Here is a 26,344-nt window from a genome sequence, read left to right as displayed (position 1 = left end):
AATAGACACCTACTACAGAGTGGTCTGAGAGGCAGAATGTTAATACATCCACACCAAGGGTAGTAGGAGATTTCAGAATCTAATTTACTGCACCAGTGGAGACACAGCATCACGATGGTAAGGTTCTTCCCTGCTAGAGAAGAGCCCGCCTCTATCAAACAGCACCCCTGCTGACCTATTCATCAGCAAAGTAGGCATTAAGTAAGGCTCTTGCACTATCTATGGAATGGAATGCCTCACAATTTCAGTTGTCGTTAAGAAAAAAACATAGTAAGATTATTAGAAAACGTTAGCATTTCGGATATTTCCTGTGATTTACATAATATACCTTAATGGCATCAAGCATTTCAGTTGTATATTATAGAGACACTGGAATGCTGCTACAAGTCAAATGAAACACAGAAAAATTGCAAAAGAAGAGCTTTTCACATTTTCTAATAATCTAGTAACCAGGGAATTTGTTTTTAGGAAAACTGCCCCTTTTGTTCACCAACTTCATTATCTATAAACTAATTCTCATACTTAAATCACTTCGTATGAATATCTTATATAACTAGATTTTAGGATATTACGTTTCATATTTACAAGGTTCAAATTCTTATCTAAGCAATATATGCAAAGGATAGTATTTCATCAACTATGATTTCTGAATTTCCGTGATTATCATTTGATAAATATAATTACCTTTTAAAAAATATAAACCAAACAACTATAGTTTATATAATACACAAATTTTTTAAGATAAAGATGTTTTTATAAGTCTATAAAATGAGTTTATTTGGTTAAAGTGCTTTTGGTTAAAAATCTATAAAAGTAGTTTGAAATACTGCATATAAAAGAGTGACATAATAACTTTTAATCATAAGGTATCTGAAATGCAGCCATGTAACTTTAAGAAAAGCCACTTAGTTTATAATATGCTATGCATAATACACTACTTATTGTCCATAACTTAAGTTTCAAGTTTTAACTGATTGTTTGATACCAATGTCATAATTTAATTATTAACCAAATTTAGTTATGACATAGGCATCAAACAATTGTGCTCCATAACACTAAGTTCAAGGAATGTCAGAATGAAAATTTCAACAAGTAGGTTTGTTATTTTACTTGGAAAAAGACATTTAAATATCTATATTATCAAATATCATGGACTACTGAAGTGAAAAATCCTATTTTTATATATTCACTTTACAAATTTAAGTATTAGTTTTCACTTCAAGTATTTAGGTATTAGTTCCTTCAGCACGAATTAATTTTTTTTTTTAACTCTTGTATAATCTGGAAGTTGCACACAATATTAATGAAGGGCAGAGGAAGCCACAGACTGACCATAAGGTCCTTGAGGGCAAGAACTGCATTTTCTTGACTTTTGTATTCTCTTTACATAACACAGAGCATGGAACATAATAGGCCCTTAATAAACATCTGTTAAATGAAATTTTAAGCAAAGAAAACTTTAATTCCAACTATGGGAAAAAAGATCAATACTGACTGTGAATTTGAAGCTTGAATTAAATTACATTTAAACACTTTTAATTAAATAAATATGGACAAAATCCCTTCACCTTAAAAAAACCTGAAAATTATATAAATGTTCTATACATCTACCTATAGCTGAAGAAAAATGCCAAGTCTGTTTTTGGTTGAATACATAAATGTAACCTGCCCTAAAATTTATAGCAAAAACATCTTCCTACAGCTATAGTAAACTAGAGATTAAGTGTCTACTTCAAAAACTTCCATACGTAAAATAACTAAATCATTTTGCTTTCTGATTAATGATAAATTCATTTCAAAAATACCAAAATAGGGCTTCCCTGGTGGCGCAGTGGTTAAGAATCCACCTGCCAATGCAGGGGACACAGGTTCAAGCCCTGGTCTGGGAAGATCCCACATGCTGCGGAGAAGCTAAGCCCATGTGCCACAACTACTGAGCCTGCACTCTAGAGCCCACGAGCCACAACTACTAAAGCCCGCACACTCTAGGGCCCGTGCTCCACAACAAGAGAAGCCACTGCAATGAGAAGCCCACGCACCACAATGAAGAGTAGTAGCCTCTGCTCGCCGCAACTAGAGAAAGCCCACGTGCAGTAACACAGACCCAACACAACCAGCCAAACAAACAAACAAATAAAATTATTTAAAAAACCCAAAATAATTAGTTTAAATATATCCTTACCATAAACCAACACTTAAAAGAGCAAAAAGCATAAGGTTAACTAAATGCTATTACAATTAATGCAACACTTGTGGGAAAAGATCAAGTTGATTTATGACTAAAAAATTAAACTGATATAACAAACGTAAGACCAAATATATTCTAATATATAGTATCATGATGTGAGTTCAAAAGAAAATGGAAATGTATATTTTTGAAAAAATATATATATTACTACACTTTGCTCCATAATGCTTATTTATACTCTTGAAAATAAATTTAAAAGGACATTTTAACTTAAATTTTTTTCTTATTAAATTATGCACAAATAGGAAACGATTCAGAAATTAAATATTACTGAAAAATACAACTTGTCAATTTGGTACACAGAACTAAAGAACTATGCTCCTTTTCTCATTTTTCACTTGTTTCTTGCAATTAATTCAGAGTGCACTGTTTCTTACAACTAATAAAAAAGAACTTATTATTTTAAACCTCCCAAACTGTAGAATTACAGTGAATTACCTTCAAGAGTAATTTCTCAAAATGCTAACTGATCAAATAAAATCAATAATAATATGTGATATATGTGTAATTGAATGTCCTTAACTTTTTAAAGATAATTTTCCTTTTAAAAGTCACTTTAGAAACCTGTACCAATAATTTCAGAAATAAACTCTTCAGCAATTTTATCCTCTGGGAAAATATACAGCAATATGGCTTAATATTTCATTTTATTTTAATTTTATTTTATTTATTTACTTATTTTTGGCTGCGTTGGGTCTTCGTTACTGTGCGTGGGCTTTCTCTAGTTGCAGCGAGTGGGGGCTACTCTCCGTTGCGGTGCGTGGGCTTCTCATTGCGGTGGTTTCTCATTGCGGAGCACGGTCTCTAGGTGCACGGGCTTAGTTGCTCCGCGGCATGTGGGATCCTCCCGGACCGGGGCTTGAACCCATGTCCCCTGCATTGGCAGGCGGATTCTTAACCACTGCGCTACCAGGGAAGTCCCAATATTTTAAAATAAATGATATATCTGACAATCTTAAAGAACTGTTCTCCTACTGCCTTCACCAAACTACAAGAGTATGGAGGGGGTAGGCCAGGTTGAGTAAGAGAAGATACAGAAATATCAAAACAATGAAATAAACAATTCAAAAGTTTCCAAACAATTTATCATTTTTCTTCAAGACAAAAAAAGATAAATTAAAAGCATAACCTGGTTTTAATATACTTTTGAAAAAAAGGCAATTCAATATCTTTTAAAGATGATAAATGGTCTTCAAAAATGTATCTCATAACTAACTTTTGAAGGTAATACCTACACAAATTACCATTTCTTGCTTATAAATAAATGGTATTCTATTTATATTCTACCACTTATAAATAAATGGTATTCTATTTACATTCTATTCGTGCTGACAGGAGAAAAGAATGAAAATACCAGAATTAATGATTCCTCATTCATGAAGTTTAGGTATATATAGAAAGGCTACATTTATTTTATTTGAATGAATTTTTTAAAATGACCCATGATCATGAATGTAAAATTGTATAAGGATTTGGATAAGATGAAATTATCTTAAAGGTCTAAGAAAAATTTAAAAACTATATTTCAGTTCAATAAATTTGAGCATTAACCTATTGTAAAATGTTAAATGTGCTATTATTCCTTTACTTTTTTATGAGACTAAAAAGTTAATGAGTAGAATTTTATCTAAAATTTAGTAAAGAATAAAGAAATTGAGAAGGATGCCAACTACAATACACTACGATTACTCAACTATTATGAATTTGACTATTATTCTCAATTGGACTTTTAATAATATTAGAGATTCCTTAAGCTACTATTTTTATAACTTCATGACAGAATAGATTTAAACAGATTTAAATGAATGTGATGGAAATAAAATTTTGCTTCAAAAGGATTTTGAATGTATATACCACATTTAATCAATTTACTATATGTGAAAAATTATACATAATTATGTAACTGGTAAATGAAGCTATAAAATAACACATTACTGTAAAGCAAATCCTTAAAACAGTTGCAGTTAGACAAAATGAATAGAAAAATAATACTTTACCATCTCATATAGACATATTATAACCAATAAAAAGCAATTTGGTTCCAGGTGGAAAATATTCATGCAAAACAATTCCTTACCAATTTTATTTACATTTTCATGAAAGTGTAAAAGTGTGAGCGTGCGCACATAACATTAAATATCTTCAGGCAAATTTGTTTTGCAAATAAACTAATGTGTTAAATTAACAAACAGCTCTCTCTAAATATCAAAGACAATATTAACAAGTAAAGCTAGGTTTTCCTGCTCATTTTAAAGCTAGAATGCAACAATATTGCCATCTAGTGTTCATATCAAGTACTTCCAATACAAATGTGGTCATATTCTTGTTTTGCACTTAAATTAAGTGTGTACAGGTTAAATACAAATTGTCATTCCTATGGGCAAGAGTACAGTTTTGATGGATAAGTAAATGGAGAAAAACAGAAAAGGTCACTAAGAGATAATGGGAAGAAAAAATATAAGGCACGTGGGATAAATACCTTTCTTTTGGATGCAATTTCTGCCACATTTTGTTTTTAAACATGGTATATGTTATCTGATTTTCTTTGGTACTCTACTGACCAAACAAAAGTAAAGGTAAACTTCCTAGGGCTAGTTATACAGTCACCCCTCAGTAATTGCTGGGGATTGGTTCCAGGATACCACCCACCACGCCTCCATACCAAAACCCAAGGATGCTCAAGTCCCTTATATAAAACAGCATAGTATTTGCACATAACCTATGCACATCCTCCCATACACTTAAACCTTCTCTAGATTACCTATACTACCTACTACAATGTAAATGCTATGTAAATAGTTGCAAATTCTATGTAAATACTTGCCAGTGAGGCAAATTCAAGTTTTGCTTTTCTGAACTTTCTGGATTTTTTTTTCCTGAATATTTTCAATCTGTGGTTGGTTGAATCTGTGGATGCAGAACCTACGAATATGGAGGGATGACTGTAACTATCCCTTTGTACCGCCCCCCGGCCCCACCTTTATGTCCCAAATGAAATCACTGAGATCAAGTCCTAAATGATTTCTCATCAAATAAACATAAGTTCATTTAAAGCAGTGTTTTAAATATACAAAATTTATTTTGATTACTGCTAGTTAGAAGAGATAAAGAATAAAAGGACTGAGGTTGTTAACACTGAAAAGAATTTAGCTTCATTAAAAATTAAGATACATTTGGGGCTAAATTGTTTAATTACAACATTATAGGCATTATTGAAAACAAAGACTGGTGACATTGTTCATCTATAATCAAAGCCTCAGAGTAGCTAGTAGATCTCTAAATCAGCAGCCTATCATTATTTTTGATTGTCCATCCCTATAAACCTAGACCTGCTGCTAGGAAATGCTCTACCAATGTTAGGTACCATATGTAAGGTGTGACGTGTGGTGGTGGCAGTATTAGTACTGGATCAGAACTACAATGACTGCTACTACTGCTACAGTATAACCCCGCTTACTTTCAACTAATCTGGTGTGACACTTCACAACTGTGTCTTGCTTTTTTTCCTAGTCCCACACCTTTGGTCATATTATCCTCCCTCTTAGAGCTCTATAAATTCTATCCATTGGAAACAAGATGTCAGCTAATTTTACTATTATTTTTCCTTTTTTATTTACTCATTTTTGTACAACGAACATGTCGTATATTAATTAGAAACATTTAAAGAAAAAAATCCTACTGATTCTCTATAGCCCGGCCCCATTTTTCACCTTTCCTGTGATACCTTCAAGTTCTCTCCTCTTGTCCAATCCAAAAGTGATCTCTTTCTACTCTAAACTTCTCAGCAGCACTATCTAGCATTCACTTACAGCCTTACAATATTACTTCTATGTACATGTTTTTTTATCCCCCTCCCAGAATAAATTATAAGCTCTCTGGAAGAAAGAAATGCACATTTGTTATCCTTCTTTGTGTCTCCCACAAACATAATTTTTGGGCACCCAAGAAATATTAATCACATGTGATACAAACACCTTTCTGCTCTGTTTAGAAGCACTGTCTCCTTCACTTCCCTAGGCTTTAATTCTCAAAGATTTACTCATTTTGTCATAGTGGGAAAATCACTTAATCTCTCTGAGGCTCAATTCCTTACAATAAAGATCATAATACCTGATGTCTATTTCAGTTATTGCAACAGCAAAAACAAAACAAAAACCTCACATGTTATATGTAGAAAGCTACTAATAAAATGTACAGTTTGACTAAAAATTAATTTCAGACAAAAGCATTTAAATATGTATATACACATGCATACACACACACACGGCAAAAAAATCCCTGTAATACAGATTAAAACTGAATTAGATTTTTAAAACTATCAGCATTAGGGCTACCATCCACTTACTCATCTAGCTAGTTATTTACGTAACCTAATAACTCACTAGACTACTCTTCTTCAAAAATGTAATAAATGTAGACACAATTTTCTATAAAGTTGACTTATATAAAAATTATCTAACTTTAACGTCGAGCACACTGAGAACATAGCTATTTTTGGTCCCCAAAGACTTCTTTAAATGAAGAATCAAAAGTTACTATCACGCATTAGATTACAAAGTCTAATATCCATTCAGGAACCAAATTTATTTGAAGTGAATTAAAATGTAAATGCTATTATTTACATGTTTTTCAACCTAAAAACATATACATAAAATAAAATGCTCACTGAAACATCTGAGGTGACTGCTTTTCAATAAATACTAGTTACATCATTTGGTTTTTCTTCTATCCATTCATACCATGTGCTAAGTGCTGTTTTTCTGGACCATTTAAGAAATCTACTGTAACTGCATTTTTAACAAATAGGTTTTTCTTAAATGTCACCTAAAAAAAGAACCTTAGCTACTTTATAAATGTCTTATTTCCTATTTTTATGCTACTGCTGCCATCTAGTGAAAATTTTAAGAACTTAATCATTTTGGAAAATACATCATTTTTTAAAAAATGCATACTGTCAACCTGCAAAGTATATATATGAGGAATAAGAATATTATGGATTATTTTCTTATAAATACATTTCTAAATTTTTTCATTAAATTATATTTCTATATTATAATTCATCAATTTAATCATGAAGCCACTTTTTTATTTAATCAGCAAGATAATTATAATCATTTAAAAATTCCTTTATTGAGAAAAGAAAAAGACCAGAAACAACAAGTTGTTTCTGTCATCAAATTATACCTTTAAATATATGCAATTCAGTAACACCCTCGAAAATTGCATATTTGGAATTTCAATTACTTACCAAGGACGTTGTTCATTATATAGTTAAATTAGTAACATATGCTGACCAAAAATCTAAATGCCTGGAACTCTACTGATCAAATTACCTGAAGAGTTCCATAAAGGTAAAGATGATACATAATAACCGATCATTAACATTACCTGGGAGAAGATATTTGCTGTTGGAGCAACTCTGCTATCCACAATACTATATAATATTGCTAATAATCTGTCTAGTGGAAACGGTTTTGGTCCGAGGAGATGATTGCTTGTCTATAAGAAAAAAAAATCATGGATTTTCTTCTTACAGCAGAACACTCACTTTCTGTACTATAAATTCCAATAACAACATATTTACATTGTATATAGTTCCCCAAATAGGCTAATAAATCTAACTTGCAATCTCTAAAACTTTACCTGATATGATCATGATTTACCTTTCAACATTTTCTTCAAGATGTTCTGATTTACATCAACAAATATTAAAGGACTCACAAGTTACCCAGTCTAGGCCCGAACATCACCCCTATTTTGCTGTTGTAACCAGATGTTAAGTGACTTAGCCAAGTCATTTGTCAAGACAGTGTACAACCAAAACAAGGGTCTAGGCCCTAACTCCTAGACTAGAACTTACTACTAACTCCTCACCATTCCTCTTTGTGCAACTGCCTGAAAAATGTATTTGTTCAACATTAATAGTTCTAAAAAGATCAGTTATAGTAAATACTAGCTTAGAAAATGAAAGCAGTGTTTCATAGTATGTGAATAAGCTGTCAGAAACAATGTAAAATTTATTAAAAATTTTTAAGATTGTAAAATGTTCATACTTGTCTACAAAGTCAATGGTACAATTACTTGTCATTAGAAAACTGCAGTGCTCAAGGGTCTATAGATAATTAGATAATTCTATTAGATAATTTTAGTAGCAATGTAATAATTTAAGTACTCTATATGAGCAAGGGCAAATAAAATGAGAAGCTTTATTTACAAGCATGGGAATAACTATTTCTTTAAAAGAATGACTGTAAGTAAAAAAAAAAACCTACTCAGAATTACAAAATGAAGTATTTACCTCAGCTATTTATATCTAAAACATAGTTTAGAAATCATTTTCCAGGTCTCAAAGTTTATATGCTTTTCTTATTAAATACTTCAAACATTTAGAAAAGAGATTCATAAATACCAATGCAACCACCCACTTTTATCACATCCAAACATTATGCAATTTGTACAAAAAAAGCATTAGATCACATTACAAACTGAAGCCCCCTTGCATCCCTCCCACATACCACTCCTCCCCTTCCCTCCCTAGAGGGAACCACCATCCAGAATCTGGTGTTTTTATCATTTTCATGACAATTTTTAAACTACTACTGCTATATATGTGTCCATAAACAATATACAGCGTTGTCTGCATAATCTAATATCTCAAATAAATGATATCATTTTGGACATAGCACTCTACCAAACTGCTTTTTTCCTTCAACATTGTTTTTGAGATTTATTCATTTTGATACATGTAGCTCTAGTCCATTTTTAAATTACCCTACAGAATTCCATTTCATGACAAATCAGTCTACCCTAAAAAATTAATCCCCATAATTCATCACAAAGAATACTGTGATGGCCAATTGTGTACATTTCTCCTTGCACACGTGTGAACTTCTCTGTGGGAATGCGAACTTCTCTGTGGGAATGCTCGATTAAAGTAGGGGGCAGAGAATGCTATGTGATCATCAACCCTGCTTCTTCTTGAGCACATAGGAAGACTACATGTCTCAGTCTCTCCTGCAGTTAGATGGATGCCATCCGATTGAGTTCTGGCCAACAGAATATGGGTGGCAGCGATGTGAGCTACTACCAAACCTGGCCTTTCAAACCACTGGATCCTTTAGTCTTCTTTACCTTTGGTGACAACTTAAGAGGCCACCATGTTTCACTTGACATCACTATACCACCATAAAAAAGGCCCACATAACTCATATCCAACTGTGTCGTGAGCAATATATATATATATACATATGAGCAATACATATATATATACATACGAGCAATACATAACTTTTATGTTAAGCCACTGAGGGTTAGGGAGTTTGTTTTTCACCACACCACTGTCCAATCTATCCTGATCAATGTAAAGTACGTTCACATATTAACTTTATTAGGTATGACCAACCTGCAGAACACGCAGCCTCTTATTCTTCCATATTATCACCAACACTTGGAATCATCAGACATTTTTTTAGTTTTGCCAACCTCAGAGTGTAAAATAATACCTCAGTGTTGTTTAAAGTTGCATTTCTCTCATTAGTGAATGAGGGTGATAATCATGTTACATTTGTTAGACATTTCCAGTTCCTTTTTGTATCGTTTTATCCATTTATCTACTGAATTTTTGCCTTCTTCTTATTAGTTTGTATGAGCTTTAAAAATCCTAGATACTAATCATTATCAGGTGTATGAGTTCAAGAACAGTGGTTAAACATCAAGGTAGGCTTTGGATTCAGAAGTCCTGGAATTGGATGCTGGTTCTACCACATTAACTATGTATTCTTGGGCAAGTTACTAAATTTCTCTTTAATATTCAGTTTCCTCATCTAGAAAATAAGGACAATGATAGCAACTACATTTATTAGGTCATTGTGAGAATTAAGGAAGATCATATGTGGAGTTTAACAATGTTTGGCTTATACTGCTCAACAGCTTTTATTATCATCATCATGATATACTTGTTTATATGTATTTTCTTTTCTACACAAATGCCTTGAAAACAGGAGATGTTTTATTTACCTTTTTCATCCCTAGCACTTGGGATTGTTAGTTAAATAAACGAATGGATGAAAGGATAATGAAGGAAATTGTATTAGAGGGAAGAAAGAAAAAAATAAAGGTAAATGTTGAGCTATCTAAATGGAACTGGTGTCCCTGTCCTCATCAAAACTTAGAAGTGAATTGAGGTTAGTAAAAATTACCAAATTCCTGAAGTGTTGGGAATAAAGTGGGAGGCAATTCAGGCTGAGAATCACACTGTGAAATGCTGCTGACACTTTTCTGATTTTCACTTTTTATTTTGTGATTAGAAAACACATTTCCAATTTAAAATTAAAGTATTCTAGTGCCATGGAGGGCATATGACATTTATCTTCTTCACAGAACTGATTCTGTATGCTATAAATGCAAACTGGCTTCCCACCTAGAGAGAAAGCCAAAGTGTGAGAAATACCTCACTAGATTCGCTATAGCTTATTAGACAGAATGTACGAATGGAAGAAATAAGCGAAAAAAGAAACCAAATAAATGAGATAAAATGGAATGAAAACTGGTATCAAGCCAAACCAAGAAAAACAGAGATGGGAAAATAAACTTAGAGTTATAGATATTTATACCAGAAAAACTAAAACTAGGAACAATTAAAAGAAGTTTAATTGTGGGGAATGGGACTATGAGTGAGGAGAGGAAAAATGCTGCTTTTTCACATAAACTAAGTGGCAGATAATCTGGTATCACATACATGCATTAGGTGAATTGAAAAGCAAAATCTTAAAAAATGAGTGTCAACTGAGGATATACAGAGAAAAAGAATTATCAACTGAAGATACATAACAGATTTAAAACAACTGTTATGATTATTATTCGTGTGGTTTGCTTTTAATGTTTGATGCCCTAATTGAGAGCTTCATGAGAGCAGAGACAATGGTTATTTTGTTCTCCACTACGTCCATAGCATCTAGCAGAGTGCATGGCATAGAGTAAGCATTCAATAAGATTTCAAAAAGAGAAGGAACAAAAATACAAAGAAACTACTAAGCGTACACAGATTTTAGTAACTAAGCTCAGATTTTAAAATGACATGAACCAAAGACAAAAGAGGCTAACACAAAAGTCAAATCTATAAGAATAACATCAGAAGAACTAGAGCTCACCTAAAGACAACTTCACAGTGTCTTTGCTCATACGGTTCCCTCCGTCAAGACTGTCTTCCTAGACTTGTACAAATCCACTCATTCCACAAGGATGGTCTAACGTGCCAGCTCTTTCACAGTCCTCACTGATCAGCACTAATATATCTCCCTCTTCAACATCCTTAAATAATTTTCTCTGTCTAAAGAATAAGGCCTAAAATTTTTAGCTTTATGTTCATTCTTTGGTTTCCTTCTTTCATTCATTCAATTTATTCATTTGTGCAATAAACACCCACCAATTACCACCAAGTGCCGAGATAACAGAGGTGAAGAGATGGGCTTTCTTCCTTTAACTGGTGAGTAAGGAAATTCCTCGACAGTTTGGCCTCAATTGATTTTTCTCTGAAACTCACCATACGCTCCAGTCAATTTCATTATTTCTTGTATATACCCTATACTATCTTACCTCTGTTTCTTGGCTCAAATCATTTCCTCAACTAAAATGTCTTCTCCTCCCATCTTTGCATATCTAATCCTCACCATTCCTGAGTGCCCACTCAAAATGCAAGCCCTACTACACATCCTTCCCTCCCTACCTCAGCCAGAAGTACTCTCTCCTCCTACCCATCCTTTATGACCCAAAGCAGCTACATACATACGAAAGAGGGTACAAAATCAATGATCTGCCTATAGTGGAGAGCCTAATCAGAGATGTCTCAGTGAAAGGGCATACTAGAAAAGTCTTTCCATGCCAAGCAAATGGATTTGGTGAGGAAATCTGCCTGCCAAACCCTAGCTCTGTGTGAATGGGAGAAAAAAGGCTTCCCTGAGACTTTTAACTAGAAGCCAGAGCTAATGCTGATGTGGGGGCAGAATTCACAATAGCTTTGTGGTCTGCAAGTCCCCAGGCTGAGAACTGAATTTCAAATGATCCCAGGTTACCAGTGTTCACAAGTGCTTGCAGAGAAGTACGTGTAAAACCTTTCAAAGGAACACATCTCAGGCCTCAAAAATTAAAAGACTAAGTTCAGCCAACAATTAAAAATAATAAAATGTTCAGGAAACAGGACATTATGTGCCCAAATCAGCAAAACTAGAAAACGTGGAATTAGACTAACAAGGACTTCTAACACTGAAATATAAGACACAGAATATTAGTTTTTTTATGTTAAAGAAAAATATGAATAGGAAAAATATTAAAGTGATCAGATAGACTTGAAACGAACCAGTAAAACTTCTGAAGATTACACATAACATTACTGAAATTACAAAACAAATTACCCAGAATATAGCACACAGAGATGAAAGGGAATGAAGAATATAAAGACTTAAAAAACACAGATGGTAGAGTGAAAAGGTCTATCATAAGCCTAACCAGTGTCTCAGGAAAACATGTCAGAGAGAATGGAGGAGAGGCAATATTTGAAAAGTTAATGACTGAGAATTTACGAGAATTAAATAAAGGCATCATTATTCAAATTTAGGAAGCAAAACTAATGCCAAGTAAAAAGAAATTCAATCCCAGATACACTACAGAGAAACTGTAAGAAGACTAAAGTAAAAGGAGAAGAGAACTTGAAAGCAGCCAGAGAAAACAGAGGAATAACACAGGAATAAGAGACTCACAGCAGTTTTTTTTTAGCAGTAATAAAGCCAGAAGACAGTAAAATAATGTCCTCAATTCAGAAGTGTATACTGAGCAAAACTGCTTTTAACAATGAGAGTGAGAAACAAAACTCACAGCTTCTATAGTGCAAAGTTTACAGTTCTAACTTCTCTATCTTCTGCCAGGAGAAACCGCAGTGGTTAAGATGTACAAGAGAGCTGAACAGTCTAAATGCTCCTTTTGGAAATTTCAACTTGCCCCACACCCCTACCTTCAAAGTTGCTTAGTGCTTCTAATTCCTAAGCTTTTCCAGATTCCTTGGGTCAAATCAGCTTCTTTTGGGGGTTACGTTTCAGCCTTCTCTGATGTGCTCAGTCACCGACATATCTATCTACTAGTCAATTCCAAATTTTATAGATCTCTCATCTGCTTAGTCCTTATTAGTTTAACCTTTTTAATTTCTTCAATGCCATCTTTGTGGTGTTTCAAAGGGGAAAGGAGGAAACTAAGCTATATTTAATTAAAAATTCCAGGGTGACCTTTTTCATCTATTAATTCACTAGAAAAATTTTGTGAACTACCTTTTATCTCTAGAACGAGCTCACCTGAATTGTGCCTCCCCAATCACTGTATCCAACATAACAAAATACTACTACAGCATTATGATGGTACCATATCAATACAAGTAACTTCTTACATCCAAATGACTATGTAAATGCATACAATTATGCATTTATCAACTTCCTATAATATTCTAAATTTGTAAGTTTTTCCCATTAAAGAAATTACAACATAAATACCTTTTCATGTTTCTTTAGAAAGTTGGTTTTCTTGATTTTCCCATGATGCTGCAATTAAGCAAAATAATTTTTAAGATGAAAGATAGTATTCCACAAAACCAGAAAGCATAATTTGTTTAAAACATGACACACATAAGAGTAACTTATGTATCTTAGGCTTTTTTATTTTATTCTATTTATCACCTAAAACATCACCTTAAAATACCAACATATTTTAGGCTTTTTAAATCAATTTTGATTGTATACAGGATTACTTGTGCATGTAAAGAAAGAGGTTTCAAAATAAAAGTGGTATTTCCTAAAAGAACTTATATTGATTTATTACAGCACATTTATTTCTATAAAAACAAAACTTCCAAAGATAAACGGGTTTTCAATTCATTCTGTAAGGCAGGCTGTCAATTCGCATAAAATTGAGAGCATTTAGTTAAGCACTTGGGATTCAATAGTAGGGAAAAAATATAGATGCAGTCCTTGCCCTCTTGAAACCAAAGACTAGTGGTAGAGATAGGCAAAAAATAAACAGACAAAAATGTATTATATTTAATAATAAATCAAACTGCATATTATTTGTTTTCAAGAAGAAATTCTAAAATGAGATTTCTCCAACTAATATACATGCAGAGAGCCTCCTGAATGTTCTGGATAATGATGTATGGAGTACATGATACTATAGTAGGAGCTTCAGAACAATAAAGGAGTTACTACCCTTAAAATCATTCCCATCTCTCGTATTTTTAACAAAACCTTAAATTTTTTTAAATGTAGAATTATTACCTAAGGTATACCTGAACTCTTCTGTGAGACTACCTACTTCACCCATTCAGGCTGTGATCTTAAAGTGAGAAGTCAAAAATAAATAATTAAAGGGGGAAAAAAAAGAACAGGTGGAATTTAAGCATGTAGAGATTGGAGAGGAAGGAATTCTAGATGGAGAAACCAATGTAAACAAAAGCTTGGGGAGTTGGGAAAAACAGCTAAGTTCTGGAAACAGAAAAGTTAAGTTTGAATTTTTTTTATTAATCAGCTTGTAATTGGACTTGCTCAGGATGTGTAGCAAAATATATCTTGTTGCAAGGATAACTTTCACCCACTTGACATAATGCCTTGGTAAGAGAGTGAGTGTTATAGGGAGAACACCACACAGAGCACCCGAGTTCACTCTGGAGGAGAGTTGGTGTTTGCTTAGGTGGAAGGTGATTGAGGTAATGGCTCACGCATCCTAAAGAAACCCTTTTGGGAAGTTTAAGTGTGAGGAATGCTCCACTGATGGATAAAGTTCTGAGGGCCTCTAGATTTTCTTATCAACATTCATTTCAGGAATATTGTTTTTTGCTGTCATTTTCAGACTAATTTGTCTTTCAAAATTCAGCAAGCAATGCTACCCCCTCCATGAAGCCTTCTTTCCTCAACACTTCCCTGCAAGTTGTTTATCATATCATGCTTACTAGACACTAATACCACCCCTCTTTTTTAGCCTGTCTGCTCCAAGACTGTCCCCACCCCAAAAGTGGCACTCACTCACCCCCAATATCCTAAAGAAAGTTCTCAAATAACACTGTTGACTGGCAAAGGTCAAGTGAGAAATAAAGAATAAATGATTAAAGGAAAATAAACAAACAAAATCTTTAAAGAATGAGCCCTAAATACATATTTAGCAATCTCTTATTCTAATCTCTATCCCTTACAAATTTACAAGTGTTGAGGAATTTCAAAATATTCCCTAGATCTGCAAAAATAAAGTGAAAAAGAAATAATCATTACCTTAAGAAAAAACCTTTTGTCAGTTCTTGCTGGATTATAAGAAGCGAGGTATGCAGCAATGAGAATAAACTTAGAGTAATATGGAAGTTCCACGTGAGTATATGCCGAGAGACCTAGATAACAAAATACTTTTATGAAGGTATTTAACGGGCTACCATTAGATTTTAAGTATCTCTTACCTTTTCTCACTTATCTTTTGACTTCCATATGGTACGCTCTAGTCAAAAGATTTTAAAGTGCCCTGAGCTTAAAGTGCTATGATAATGACGGTGGTGGGGAAAACATTATTGTTAATGATATGCTCTGCTCATTCTGTTATTTTTGTTTGGCTCCGCCTCTTCTAAAGTCCTGCCCTTCAAAGCCACACTCTCCATTAAACCTTCCCTGATGCTCCCCTACCACACCAAAAGAGAAAATTTGTCTCTACTGTGAATTCCTACTTCATGTACCTTACTTACGATCCACATAAATTTATACCTTATAAAAAAGAATTAATTAAACGTAAGTGATATTTCTTACTAAGCTACAGTGTTCACTGAAGGAGCCAAGTCTAATGTTTTTTTTTGTATCCCTACAGTACCTTGTACAAATAACTGAATGAATGGATAAATAAAACAATAGAGTCAGTCAAGCAGCAATGATTTTTATGGAAAGGGAAAAAGGAATCTGATATTTACTGAAATATCTAGTATGTGTAAGGTGCTTACGTAATGATTACATGATGTGCTAGGTGCTTTCCTTAAGCATCTCTGAATCTCTGCAGTAACTTAAAAGTAGATATTCTTTCCATTTTAGATAAAGACACTGAGTTGGGCTCAAGGCCACATAGGCAGCAGAGCAAATTACTGCAGATTTTTTTTAAACTCTAGTATCTATTTCTTTCCATTACAACACACAACTGAAAATCACTTGTATGGTACTTCAAGCATTTAAAAACCAAAACAGGGACTTCCCTAGTGGTCCAGTGGTGAAGAATTCACCTTACAATTCAGGGGAAACAGGTTCGATCCCTGGTCAGGGAACTAAGATCCCACATACCGCAGGGCAACTAGCCTGCACACCACAACTACTGAGCTTGAGCACCTCAACTAGAGAGCCTGCGTGCCACAAACTACAGAGCCCACGCACTCTGGAACCCAAGCGCCACAACTAGAGAGGAGCCCGCGTACTGAAAGATCCCACATGCCTCAATGAAGATCCCGCATTCCACAACTAATTCCTGGCACTGCCAAAAATAAATAAAATAAACAATAAATAAATCTTTAAAAATAAATAAATAAAAGTTAAAAATAAAAACCGAAATGGAATCTCAATACCACTTCATTTCATACCACTTCCCCCACTGACCCAACTAACTGGCTACTGACTCAACTTTTAAATAAGAGTATTTTAGATGGTTGCTTTACTTTTTTTTAAAGTAAAAGTAAAGTTGACCCATACGGGGTGGGGGAATGTTGGGGGCACAGACACCCCTCTCCTCCACAGTAGAAAATCTGCATATAACTTTTGACTCCCAAAAAACTTAACTAGTAATAGCCTACTGTTGACTGAAAGCCTACTGATAACAGTCAATTAACACATATTTTGTATGTTATATGTATACCTACACATATATTATGCATTCATGGCATACCTAACTTTTTCTTAATTTTTCTGATATTTCTAGGCTATGCAGTTCGTCTGCCAGTTTTTTCAAATTGTTGTGTATCTCCAAAACATTTTCCAATATATTTATTGAAAAAAAATCCGTGTATAAGTGGACCCATGCAATTCAAATCTGTGTTGTTCAAGGGTCAACTGTAGTTTTGTTGGGATAAACCCAAAGTAACAGTTTCTTTAAAGAAAACAAAAGCACAAAACTTTCAAAATATAACCAAATGAAATGCATCCCCCAAACTACATTAACATAAAATTGAATTTTATTATATAACTCATGAAATACATATATACTGAGATAAAATTAGGTATACAATTGATTGTTTTAACACAAGCATTTAAAGAAATATAAACTGCTTGGTTTTCACATGATATAACCCAACATGTAGAAACTGGTATTCAAACTTCTTCCTATTACATTGGTGTGTTGCTTAAAAGAAAATCATTAATTAAAATATCATGGTAGGGAATTCCCTGGTGGTCCAGTGGTTAGAACTTGATGCTTTCACTGCTGGGGCCCAGGTTCAATCCCTGGTCAGGGAACTAAGATCCTGCAAGCTGCGTGGTGCAGGAAAAAAAAAAAATCATGGTAGCTTGCAAATTATCTTTTATAACACTACTGACTGATGCTATCTTTAGTGTTAACTTAATATCTTGATTATTAGTAATCAATTAAAGAAGTGTCTCTGGTAATTGTCTCAACACTTCCTTTAATACCTTTCAGTTGTCCTGGATCTGTGTCATCTTTCTGTAGCTTTTCCCACTGTGAACTGAAAAAAAAAAGAAAGAGCAATGATGGATTGAAAACATATAAAATCAATGTACTGTATTTAAAACAAAGCCGTAGAAAAACTAAAACTTTTTTATTTAACAAAATACATTTAATTTCCTCATAAATAAGACAAATAACATATACATGTTCGTACCTCTACAAAATCATTTAGTGTATATTAGAACAATATAAACTTATATATCAATGCCCAGATGTTGTATTTTTTAAAATCTCTTTTCCTCTGATCATAATTATAAAGCTATCAAAAAGCACCAACAAATAAATAACATCACCTACCATACAATAAAACTCCCAATACTCCAGTTATCATATTAAATACAATTGTTATACACCACTTCTGAACTCCGTAACAATTTCTTTAAGTATCATTACATCAGAAAACTGAGGCCCACAGGTTAAGTTGCCCAAGGACACTCAGCCAGTCAATAACACAAACTCTGCAGGCATTCTACAAGGTTTCAGCTCTTAGTTCCACTACCAGGGAACAAGGTTGGAGACTTTTTCATAATCTGTCCAAAGTGCTTATAAAAGCTATAAAACCAACATATATTCCCAATAACAGTTTGTTGAGTGAGCATCTAACCTTCTATAGCTTTACTCTCCTTTTCTTTATTCTGCTTAACCCAATTATTATTATTATTATTTTGGTTTTTTTTGTTTTTGCGGTGTAAGGGCCTCTCACTGTTGTGGCCTCTCCCGTTGCGGAGCACAGGCTCCGGAAGTGCAGGCTAAGCGGCCATGGCTCACGGGCCCAGCCGCTCTGCGGCATGTGGGATCTTCCCGGACCGGGGCACGAACCCGTGTCCCCTGCATCGGCAGGCGGACTGTCAACCACTGCGCCACCAGGGAAGCCCTGCTTATCTCAATTATTTAATCTCAATTAGAAAATATGAAATATGTGATGATTATTATTCTTTAATTTAGTAAAAATTTTATTATACACAGGTGAATGGAGGTTGGGGGTAGCAGGGAAAACAGCTGAGTCATTTACTGTGAAGAAACTTCAAATGGACCAGGAGATATCACCAGGCTTAGAATGCCATTTCTCTACTACACTACTGGAGAGTCTCACTGGTCCTTTATATCACAGTGTTACAAAAAGGTAACTAAGGGCATTATATATGCTATTATTATAAAGGAACAAAAACGCAAACTGCCCTAAATACCAAAATTTTTTTCAAAAAGACAAAGAAAATAACCACATAGGAAATTCTGCAAATTAATACAACAGTTAATAAAACATATATATTTCCTATCAATAAATATAAATGGGTATACCCCATTAAAGAAAAAGGTTTTCAGAATGCCTCGGTAAGGCAGGAGGTCAAATTAGCAATGCTTATTTCTGTGTTCTACACCTTTCTGTGAAAGAAACATACTAAAGATTATATATTAATTGCATATATAAAGATGTTATGTTACATATGCATACTTGTAAAAGAAAATGAGTACAAATCAGAAATTATATAGGTGGTTAGGAAAAGAATGAAGGGAATAATGGGGTGTGAGACTTCCTTGAGTATTTTTTAATAGTTTTAGGTTCTGAATTATTCTGACACCCTCTTTTACCTGCACAGCAAACAATGAGTTGATTCTACTTTGCCCTTTCTCTTTCTCTTCTTCTCCCATTTTTTAACTTTGTAACTGTGTTATTCCCATCCTTGCATAGTATGTAACATATACATAGTGTTCTTCTATCCTCATTCCCATCTTTTCGTTTTGAGCTAAAATTAATCAAATTTGGTGCTCATCATTCCTTTTGCTAAAGTTTCCCCAGTCATCTCCACTGCACCAGCACTGTCACTAGCAGACTCTTCAGGAAGTGTTTATGAGTATAGTGTTCCCTGAGTTCTCACATGTTTAAAACTGTTTTTCTATAGCCACGATACCGGCATGATAAGTTGGCTAGATATAAAATTCCTTGGCTTACACATCCCCTCTCAAGTTTCTTGAAAATGTTGCTCACTTGTTGTCTTGCTTTATTATAGATTCACTTTCCTTTGTAAGTGACATATTTTTGCCTTAATTTCCACACCTTGCTTCATTCTTCACCACCAAGCCTCCAGGAGATGCCATGTCCTTCCAAATCACCTCTCCATCTCCCCTCAAAAACAGTACTTTCCCAAATCTGCCTTGTTAATTCTTGTCTACATACTCTTGAAACACTTCCTTTTGATTCTTCAGTAGCCAGTGCTCTAATCCTTCGGGTCTCACTTGTTCTCAGTATTATCCCACTCAGGGTTGGACTCTCTTTCTGGAGGTGATTCATTTGTATTTCATCACTACAAGTCGACCCCATCCCCTGTCCCCACTGTCCTCTCCTCTTTTCCTTATAGTCTTTGCTTAACTTTTCACTTCAGCATAAGCCCCAGGGTTGCTTTGCTGGCTTCAGTTATTTATTTCACTATTTACATATAAACTGAAGTTTACAGTCAGCTCTGTAGACTCCTAGTCATATTGCAGGCAAGGGTTATGAGTGATTTTATTTGCTTTCCTTACTGACCTTGTGGAGAGAACTTGATTTAGGTGGCCAACACTATCCTATGGGAAACTGGAAGTCCTTCTATTACTATGTAAGAGTCACTTTAACAAGTATCCACATTTTTCTACCTTTAAAAGATCAGATCACAAGCTTTTCTATTCTGTGACTTCCAAACATTCTCATTAATTATTAAAAAGAGAATAATAATATCTTTGTAATGTTTCTACTTATTTAGAAACTATTATATTCTTATAATCAGCTAATTAAATCAAGCACAAAGTATAGAATAAGGTATTCATGAAAGAAAAATGATAACAAAATTGATTAGAAAGTGAAAAAAGACAAAAGCGTTGATGTTTTTAAACTTCCTATGTTGCTTTGTAATGTAGGCTAAACCTAACACCTATAAGGAACTTTATTATTCACAAATCATCTTCACATATATTATTGAAATCTTTTAAGGACTGTTAGAAGAGGGATCCGAGGTCTAGAGGTTTTAGGTGAATTGCTAAGACCTCATAAGGCAGAAAACAGCTAAGCTGGAAATCAGAACTATGTTCTCACTACTCTATGTCTGTGCAACCATGTCTCCTAAGCAGCTTCATTACTATGAAAGTCTAATAACAGACAAATGTAGACTTATGACTTGACTTATACGTTTCTTTAATAATCAATTTCTTATTATACCATTCAAATATCTAACATAAATATAAAAAACAAAGCTGAAACTGATTTTCCTGTAGCTTTCCAGATTTAAAAAAATTAGCAATTATTAGAAATACGCCTTGTGTAACATACTGGCTAAAAATTGTCTGTCCTTCCCAAAATAATAAGAAATGATTCAAATCACAAGAGTTTTTGCCCAATGTGAAGAAGGTAAAGGAAAACATGTACATTTTAGTGAATATCCCAAATATAGAAAAAATACATATACTAAATAGAAAATTACCTTGATATTTCCCTGAGATAAACAGTTTGCATGGCTTTTTTCAAATGAGGTTCAATATTTCTCCAGAGTTTGCGAGTATCACGTTCACTTGCTACTCCAAAGAGAGAAAATTTCAATAATTTAGAATTACAGAAACTTTTTTCAAAAGAAATATTATTATAGTAAAATTATAGTTACCTTCTCCTTTAACAACAGGTTCACAATATTTAGGAAAATTAAGTACTGCCTACAAACAAGGGAAAAAAAGAGAAAAAAGCACTTATCTACCACAATTAAATATTATTTTTCAAGTAAAAATTTTATTAGAATTCAGGCAATTTTATTTCAATATAATTGGCTCAAGTAAAATGTTATTACAGTTTATTACTACAACAAAACCACAATTATCAATAACAACAGTAAAACAATATGCAAAATATTCCTTAACTGGCTAAATCCTGCCTAATGTATCAGCCTCTAAATATAAAGAAATATAACAATTCCCAAAGCAAATTTAAAAGCACATACATAGGGGCTTCCCTGGTGGCACAGTGGTTAAGAATCTGCCTGCCAATGCAGGGGACACAGCTTCGAGCCCTGGTCTGGGAAGATCCCACGTGCCATGGAGCAACTAAGCCTGTGTGCCACAACTACTGAGCCTGCACTCTAGACCCTGCGAGCCACTACTGAGCCCACGCGCCTAGAGCCTGCGCTCTGCAACAAGAGAAGCCACCGCAATGAGAAGCCCGTGCACCACAATAAAGAGTAGCCCCTGCTCGCCACAACTAGAGAAAGCCTGCGTGCAGCAACGAAGACCCAACGCAGCCAAAAATAAATAAATAAATTTATTATATTAAAAAAAGCACATACATAGAAAAGATGCCTAAAAAGAATATTCTGCAGATGATTTATTAAACTCTTAAGAAATATGCCACTTACAAACTTTAAAACAAATAATAATATCCATTTGAAGGAAAAAAGACAACATATATTATCCTATGTTCTACATACTCAGAAAAACAGAACACTATACTATTTTTTCTCCAATGCTTAAAGATCATTTCTTATATTTATTAGTATTACTAGTAGTAGTAAAGACTTAAACCATACTTCAAGCTTCAAGTTTATGAATATGATGTAACAACATAAAAAGCTGTAACCTCATCCCTAAATAAAATCATTCCTCAGTGAAACCCAAAGGACTTTATAAAAACCATGTTTAAATTTCACATTTTCTTTTCCTACTAATAGTTTCTCTAAATAATTCCTCCTTCTTGCACTTTATAATCTACTTTGAAATGGCTGCCAGCACAGATTCCCACAGGTTTCAAGGACATCAGTGCTAAGGAGTAGAAGCTACAAGTTATTTCCCAGGAAGGACAATGGATGAGTATTTGCTCCTGACTCCATCTCACACGGAGACCGTGCACTGACCCTTGCTCCTCTCTGTAAGCCCCCCTGTTGTCATTTCCCTTGGGCACCAGGAGTCTCAGACATTCAACTTCCAGAGAGATGTTAGTGATGAGCTTGAACTAGAACAGCTTGTCTTCTGTTTTTTTCCCTACTCAGAAGATGCTTGAAACGTACAACTAAATCAGAAGAGGTCTAAAGTTTAAAAGTTCCAAAAACATACTAAATGTGAACAATTTTAAATGGTCATTTTCTCCTACATTCTATCTCAAATACACACTGAATCCCTCTAAGTAATACTTTTCAGACTGAAGAAAAGAGCAAAGCAAAGAAAATGTACCAAGAGATGTAGAATCTGTTCCTTTGAAAGCAACTGTTTTCTAGCCTTAGATATATTACCATTTTCTGTTACATGGAGATAAGACCTTAAGTATTAATAAAAGGTTCTAAAAGTGAAACCAGATATTCTTGCCTCCTCCTTTTCAGATCCCCACAACTAAAGTAGAAAGGTAAAAATTAAATAAAATATGAAAATTAAAGTAAATACAATTATTTTCCAAACTGCCTATGAAGTGTAAACAGCTATTCTAATGTTTTTAACAACTTTTTTTTTTTTTTTTTTTTGAGGTACGCGGGCCTCTCACTGCTGTGGCCTCTCCCGTTGCGGAGCACAGGCTCCAGAAGTGCAGGCTCAGCGGCCATGGCTCGTGGGCCCAGCCGCTCCGTGGCATGTGGGATCTTCCCAGACCGGGGCATGAACCCGTGTACCCTGCATCGGCAGGCGGACTCTCAGCCACTGCGCCACCAGGGAAGCCCTTAAAAACTTTTTAAAGTAATCTTTTATATAACTATTCAAAGTAATCCTTTATATAAAGATTACTAACTCAAGGTCAGTGGCTAATGAAACACCTATATAAAGCTTCTGACAATATTCAAATTCATCTAGATTCCAGACCACTATCAATACATACATTAACCTGAAACAATCTGTTACAAAAAATTAACAAAAAGATATAAAATTGCTTATTAAGTTTTCACACCACCTTTCTGTTAATCTTCATTTTAATTTTAATAAAGTTAAACATTTTCTGCAATTAAAGAAAAGAGAAAGGAGGAAATTTAAAAAACACTCCTAACGACGTATGAAAAGAAACAACTAAAAAGACAAAGGTTTCTGATCAGGTCAAAGTTTGTACTAACCCACTGACTTCTACATTCTTAGGGTGTATTTGCTCCCAAAGGCCATATCCAAATTTCCAGAATAAATTTTCAGCTTCTAGCCTATCTCACACCCTTTCTTCATGGAAAAATATTAAAAGATGTACTTTTTTTTTTTAAGCAAAATGAGCACGGACCAGATGCCGGAGTTCCTTCAAATCTCGACAGACGGTGTAGAAAACTCCAAGAAGAATGTTAATGTAGGCAGCATAGAAATCAGCCGAATACTCTGGAGGATGATCATGGGATAGAATCTTTTGAAGGTTACCTGTTCACAGGACACAAATGAACAGAAATGACTGACCCATCACCCTAGTTATATCTCCTAGCATTTTATAACAAAGGTTTAAACAATAAATACACAGGCTCAGCAATTATTAGGAACAATGAAACAGTTACAAGATTAGAATGCAAAAGTAATACAAGTTTTGAAACTGAGGTAAAAGAATTATGAACCTAACATTCTAAGAAAAATTACTAAATTTTACTCAAGACAAATACGAAGCAATGACATCTAAAGAAAAACACAAGAACCTTATAACAGGCAACATGAATATCAAGGGCAAAAAAATAGTATGGATTCCACTTATTTTTCTAACAATTAAGTAAATCAACTAGATAAAAATAAGCGGTACTACATAAACTACCACCAAACTGGAAAATGCTCATTTTTTGTAAAATGAAAAGAACTCATGATTTTTTTAATGAAAATCTTCATCTTTACTATGTCATTCCATTTTTATAAAATGTGTTTTCTTCCTACAACTTTGGTGTCTTTATTTCTCTTCTACCTTAAACTCCTTATACAGTATCACATGTTTAGAGTCCTAAACTTATATTTTATCCTGCTAGAAATATATTGTAGAAGCACAGTTAAAACTAAAAAGAAACCACCTATTATTCAAAATTTCCCGGTTATAGCACATAAATCAGTCATTCACTCATTCCTTATTGCAATTCCCTCTGACTTCTTGATGCAATGGTCTCTTTTAGACTTCTCAGTTAAGAGCTCTTTGAACATGACTAGTACTTTAAGCCCAGTTCCATAGGATTCAAGACTTTCACAATACTTACAAGTGAAAATTCTCATGGGATGTTCTGATCGTGTCAATTTCCTGTTGTCTAAGAATCCCTTTAAGTGAGTATTTTTACCATGGATACTCTCCCATTTACCATCAGCCTTTGATTTTAACTACTGTCTTATTCCTCACAGTCAGTTAGATATAGGTACATAACAATAGATATGGCCTATCAACAGATACTAATATACAGAAATTTAGAAACAGCTACATTAATGGGATCTTTTAAACAGGGCAGTTGGCCAAAACCAAAAAAACAAATAAACAAACAAGGGCCCAAAAAACATTTCAAAGCCTATTCTCATGCCTAGAATGTTATCCTGAAGGAATTTCAGATAGAGACTGTTACTAGATCTGTATTTTAATATCACAACCACTGAAAAAAAATACACAAAGTCCAAAACTTGACTTTGGAATCTATGTATTTTTACATGTAATAGGAGTTTTAAATTTAATGTTACTAAGCTTTTTAAAACAAATATTTGATACACTAAAAATTTCTGAAGGTGCCTTAAAACTTGGAGATAAAGATATTTATATATTGTGTTGGCCAAAAAGTTTGTTTGGGTTTTTCCATAACATGTTACGGAAAAACCCAGAAAACCCCGGAAGAACTTTTTGGCCAATCCAATAAAAGCTGACAAATAACTGGATAGATGAAAGAAAGAAGAGAGGGAGGCAAGGAAGAAAGGGATCAACGGTCAGACAGACAAACATACATAGGCAAAAAGGTGGTCTCTAAATGCATGGATGAGGAAACCTGGAAACCAGTTAAGTCTCCAGCTTAGACTGCACTCCTAAGCTCCTCCTGACTCTCTTCTTGGTATCCCTTCCAGGTGACACTCAGTACCTCCTAAGAGAGTTGATTATATATGACCACTGGCCCACTTCAGTTCTGACTAAAGTCTTCTAAGAATTAGAACTCTCACTGGGTTGCAACAAAAGTAGAACAGCTGCTTAGTTATACAGGCTACAGACAAATTCTCAGAGTACAACTCAACATTAAGGAAGCCATACCAGCTCTAACAGTCAAACTTACTAAAAATCCCATCTCTAACAGAAAGCTGAAAGCAGTGTACTAGCAGGTAATAAATCAAGGGAAGGAGAAAGCACTTGATGGGTCCCCTGCTGTATTAAAATTTCACTATCAAAATACGGTCTAACACACCAAGAACCATTTCTAACATGGAGAGGGACTTCTGCTGCCAGTCATGAGGGAGTAAGAGGGTCCA

General features: G+C 34.1%; 1 protein-coding gene across 4 annotated transcripts in view; it reads right to left on the bottom strand.

Moving 5' to 3' along the window:
• The window catches only part of ORC5 (origin recognition complex subunit 5), a 176,532-nt gene that overhangs the window by 129,858 nt on the left and 20,330 nt on the right, over positions 1 to 26,344 (bottom strand). For 3 of the 4 annotated variants that reach the window (XM_073810186.1, XM_019940555.3, XM_019940552.3), the window contains exons 6-12: positions 24,171 to 24,301; positions 21,604 to 21,652; positions 21,427 to 21,517; positions 17,920 to 17,972; positions 15,547 to 15,659; positions 13,783 to 13,830; positions 7,637 to 7,747 (exon numbers count right to left, since the gene is read on the bottom strand). In XM_073810186.1, the coding sequence (XP_073666287.1) occupies positions 7,637 to 7,747; positions 13,783 to 13,830; positions 15,547 to 15,659; positions 17,920 to 17,972; positions 21,427 to 21,517; positions 21,604 to 21,652; positions 24,171 to 24,301 (596 nt within the window). The remainder of the gene's footprint in view (positions 1 to 7,636; positions 7,748 to 13,782; positions 13,831 to 15,546; positions 15,660 to 17,919; positions 17,973 to 21,426; positions 21,518 to 21,603; positions 21,653 to 24,170; positions 24,302 to 26,344) is intronic. The other variant, XM_033862919.2, reaches the window with a different exon arrangement.

The sequence above is a fragment of the Tursiops truncatus genome, chromosome 9, assembly GCF_011762595.2.
Source record: "Tursiops truncatus isolate mTurTru1 chromosome 9, mTurTru1.mat.Y, whole genome shotgun sequence".
In the NCBI taxonomy this organism is placed as follows: Eukaryota; Metazoa; Chordata; class Mammalia; order Artiodactyla; family Delphinidae; genus Tursiops; species Tursiops truncatus.
The sequence above is the reverse complement of the archived record's forward strand: the minus strand, read 5'-3'. Positions and strand labels throughout refer to the sequence as shown.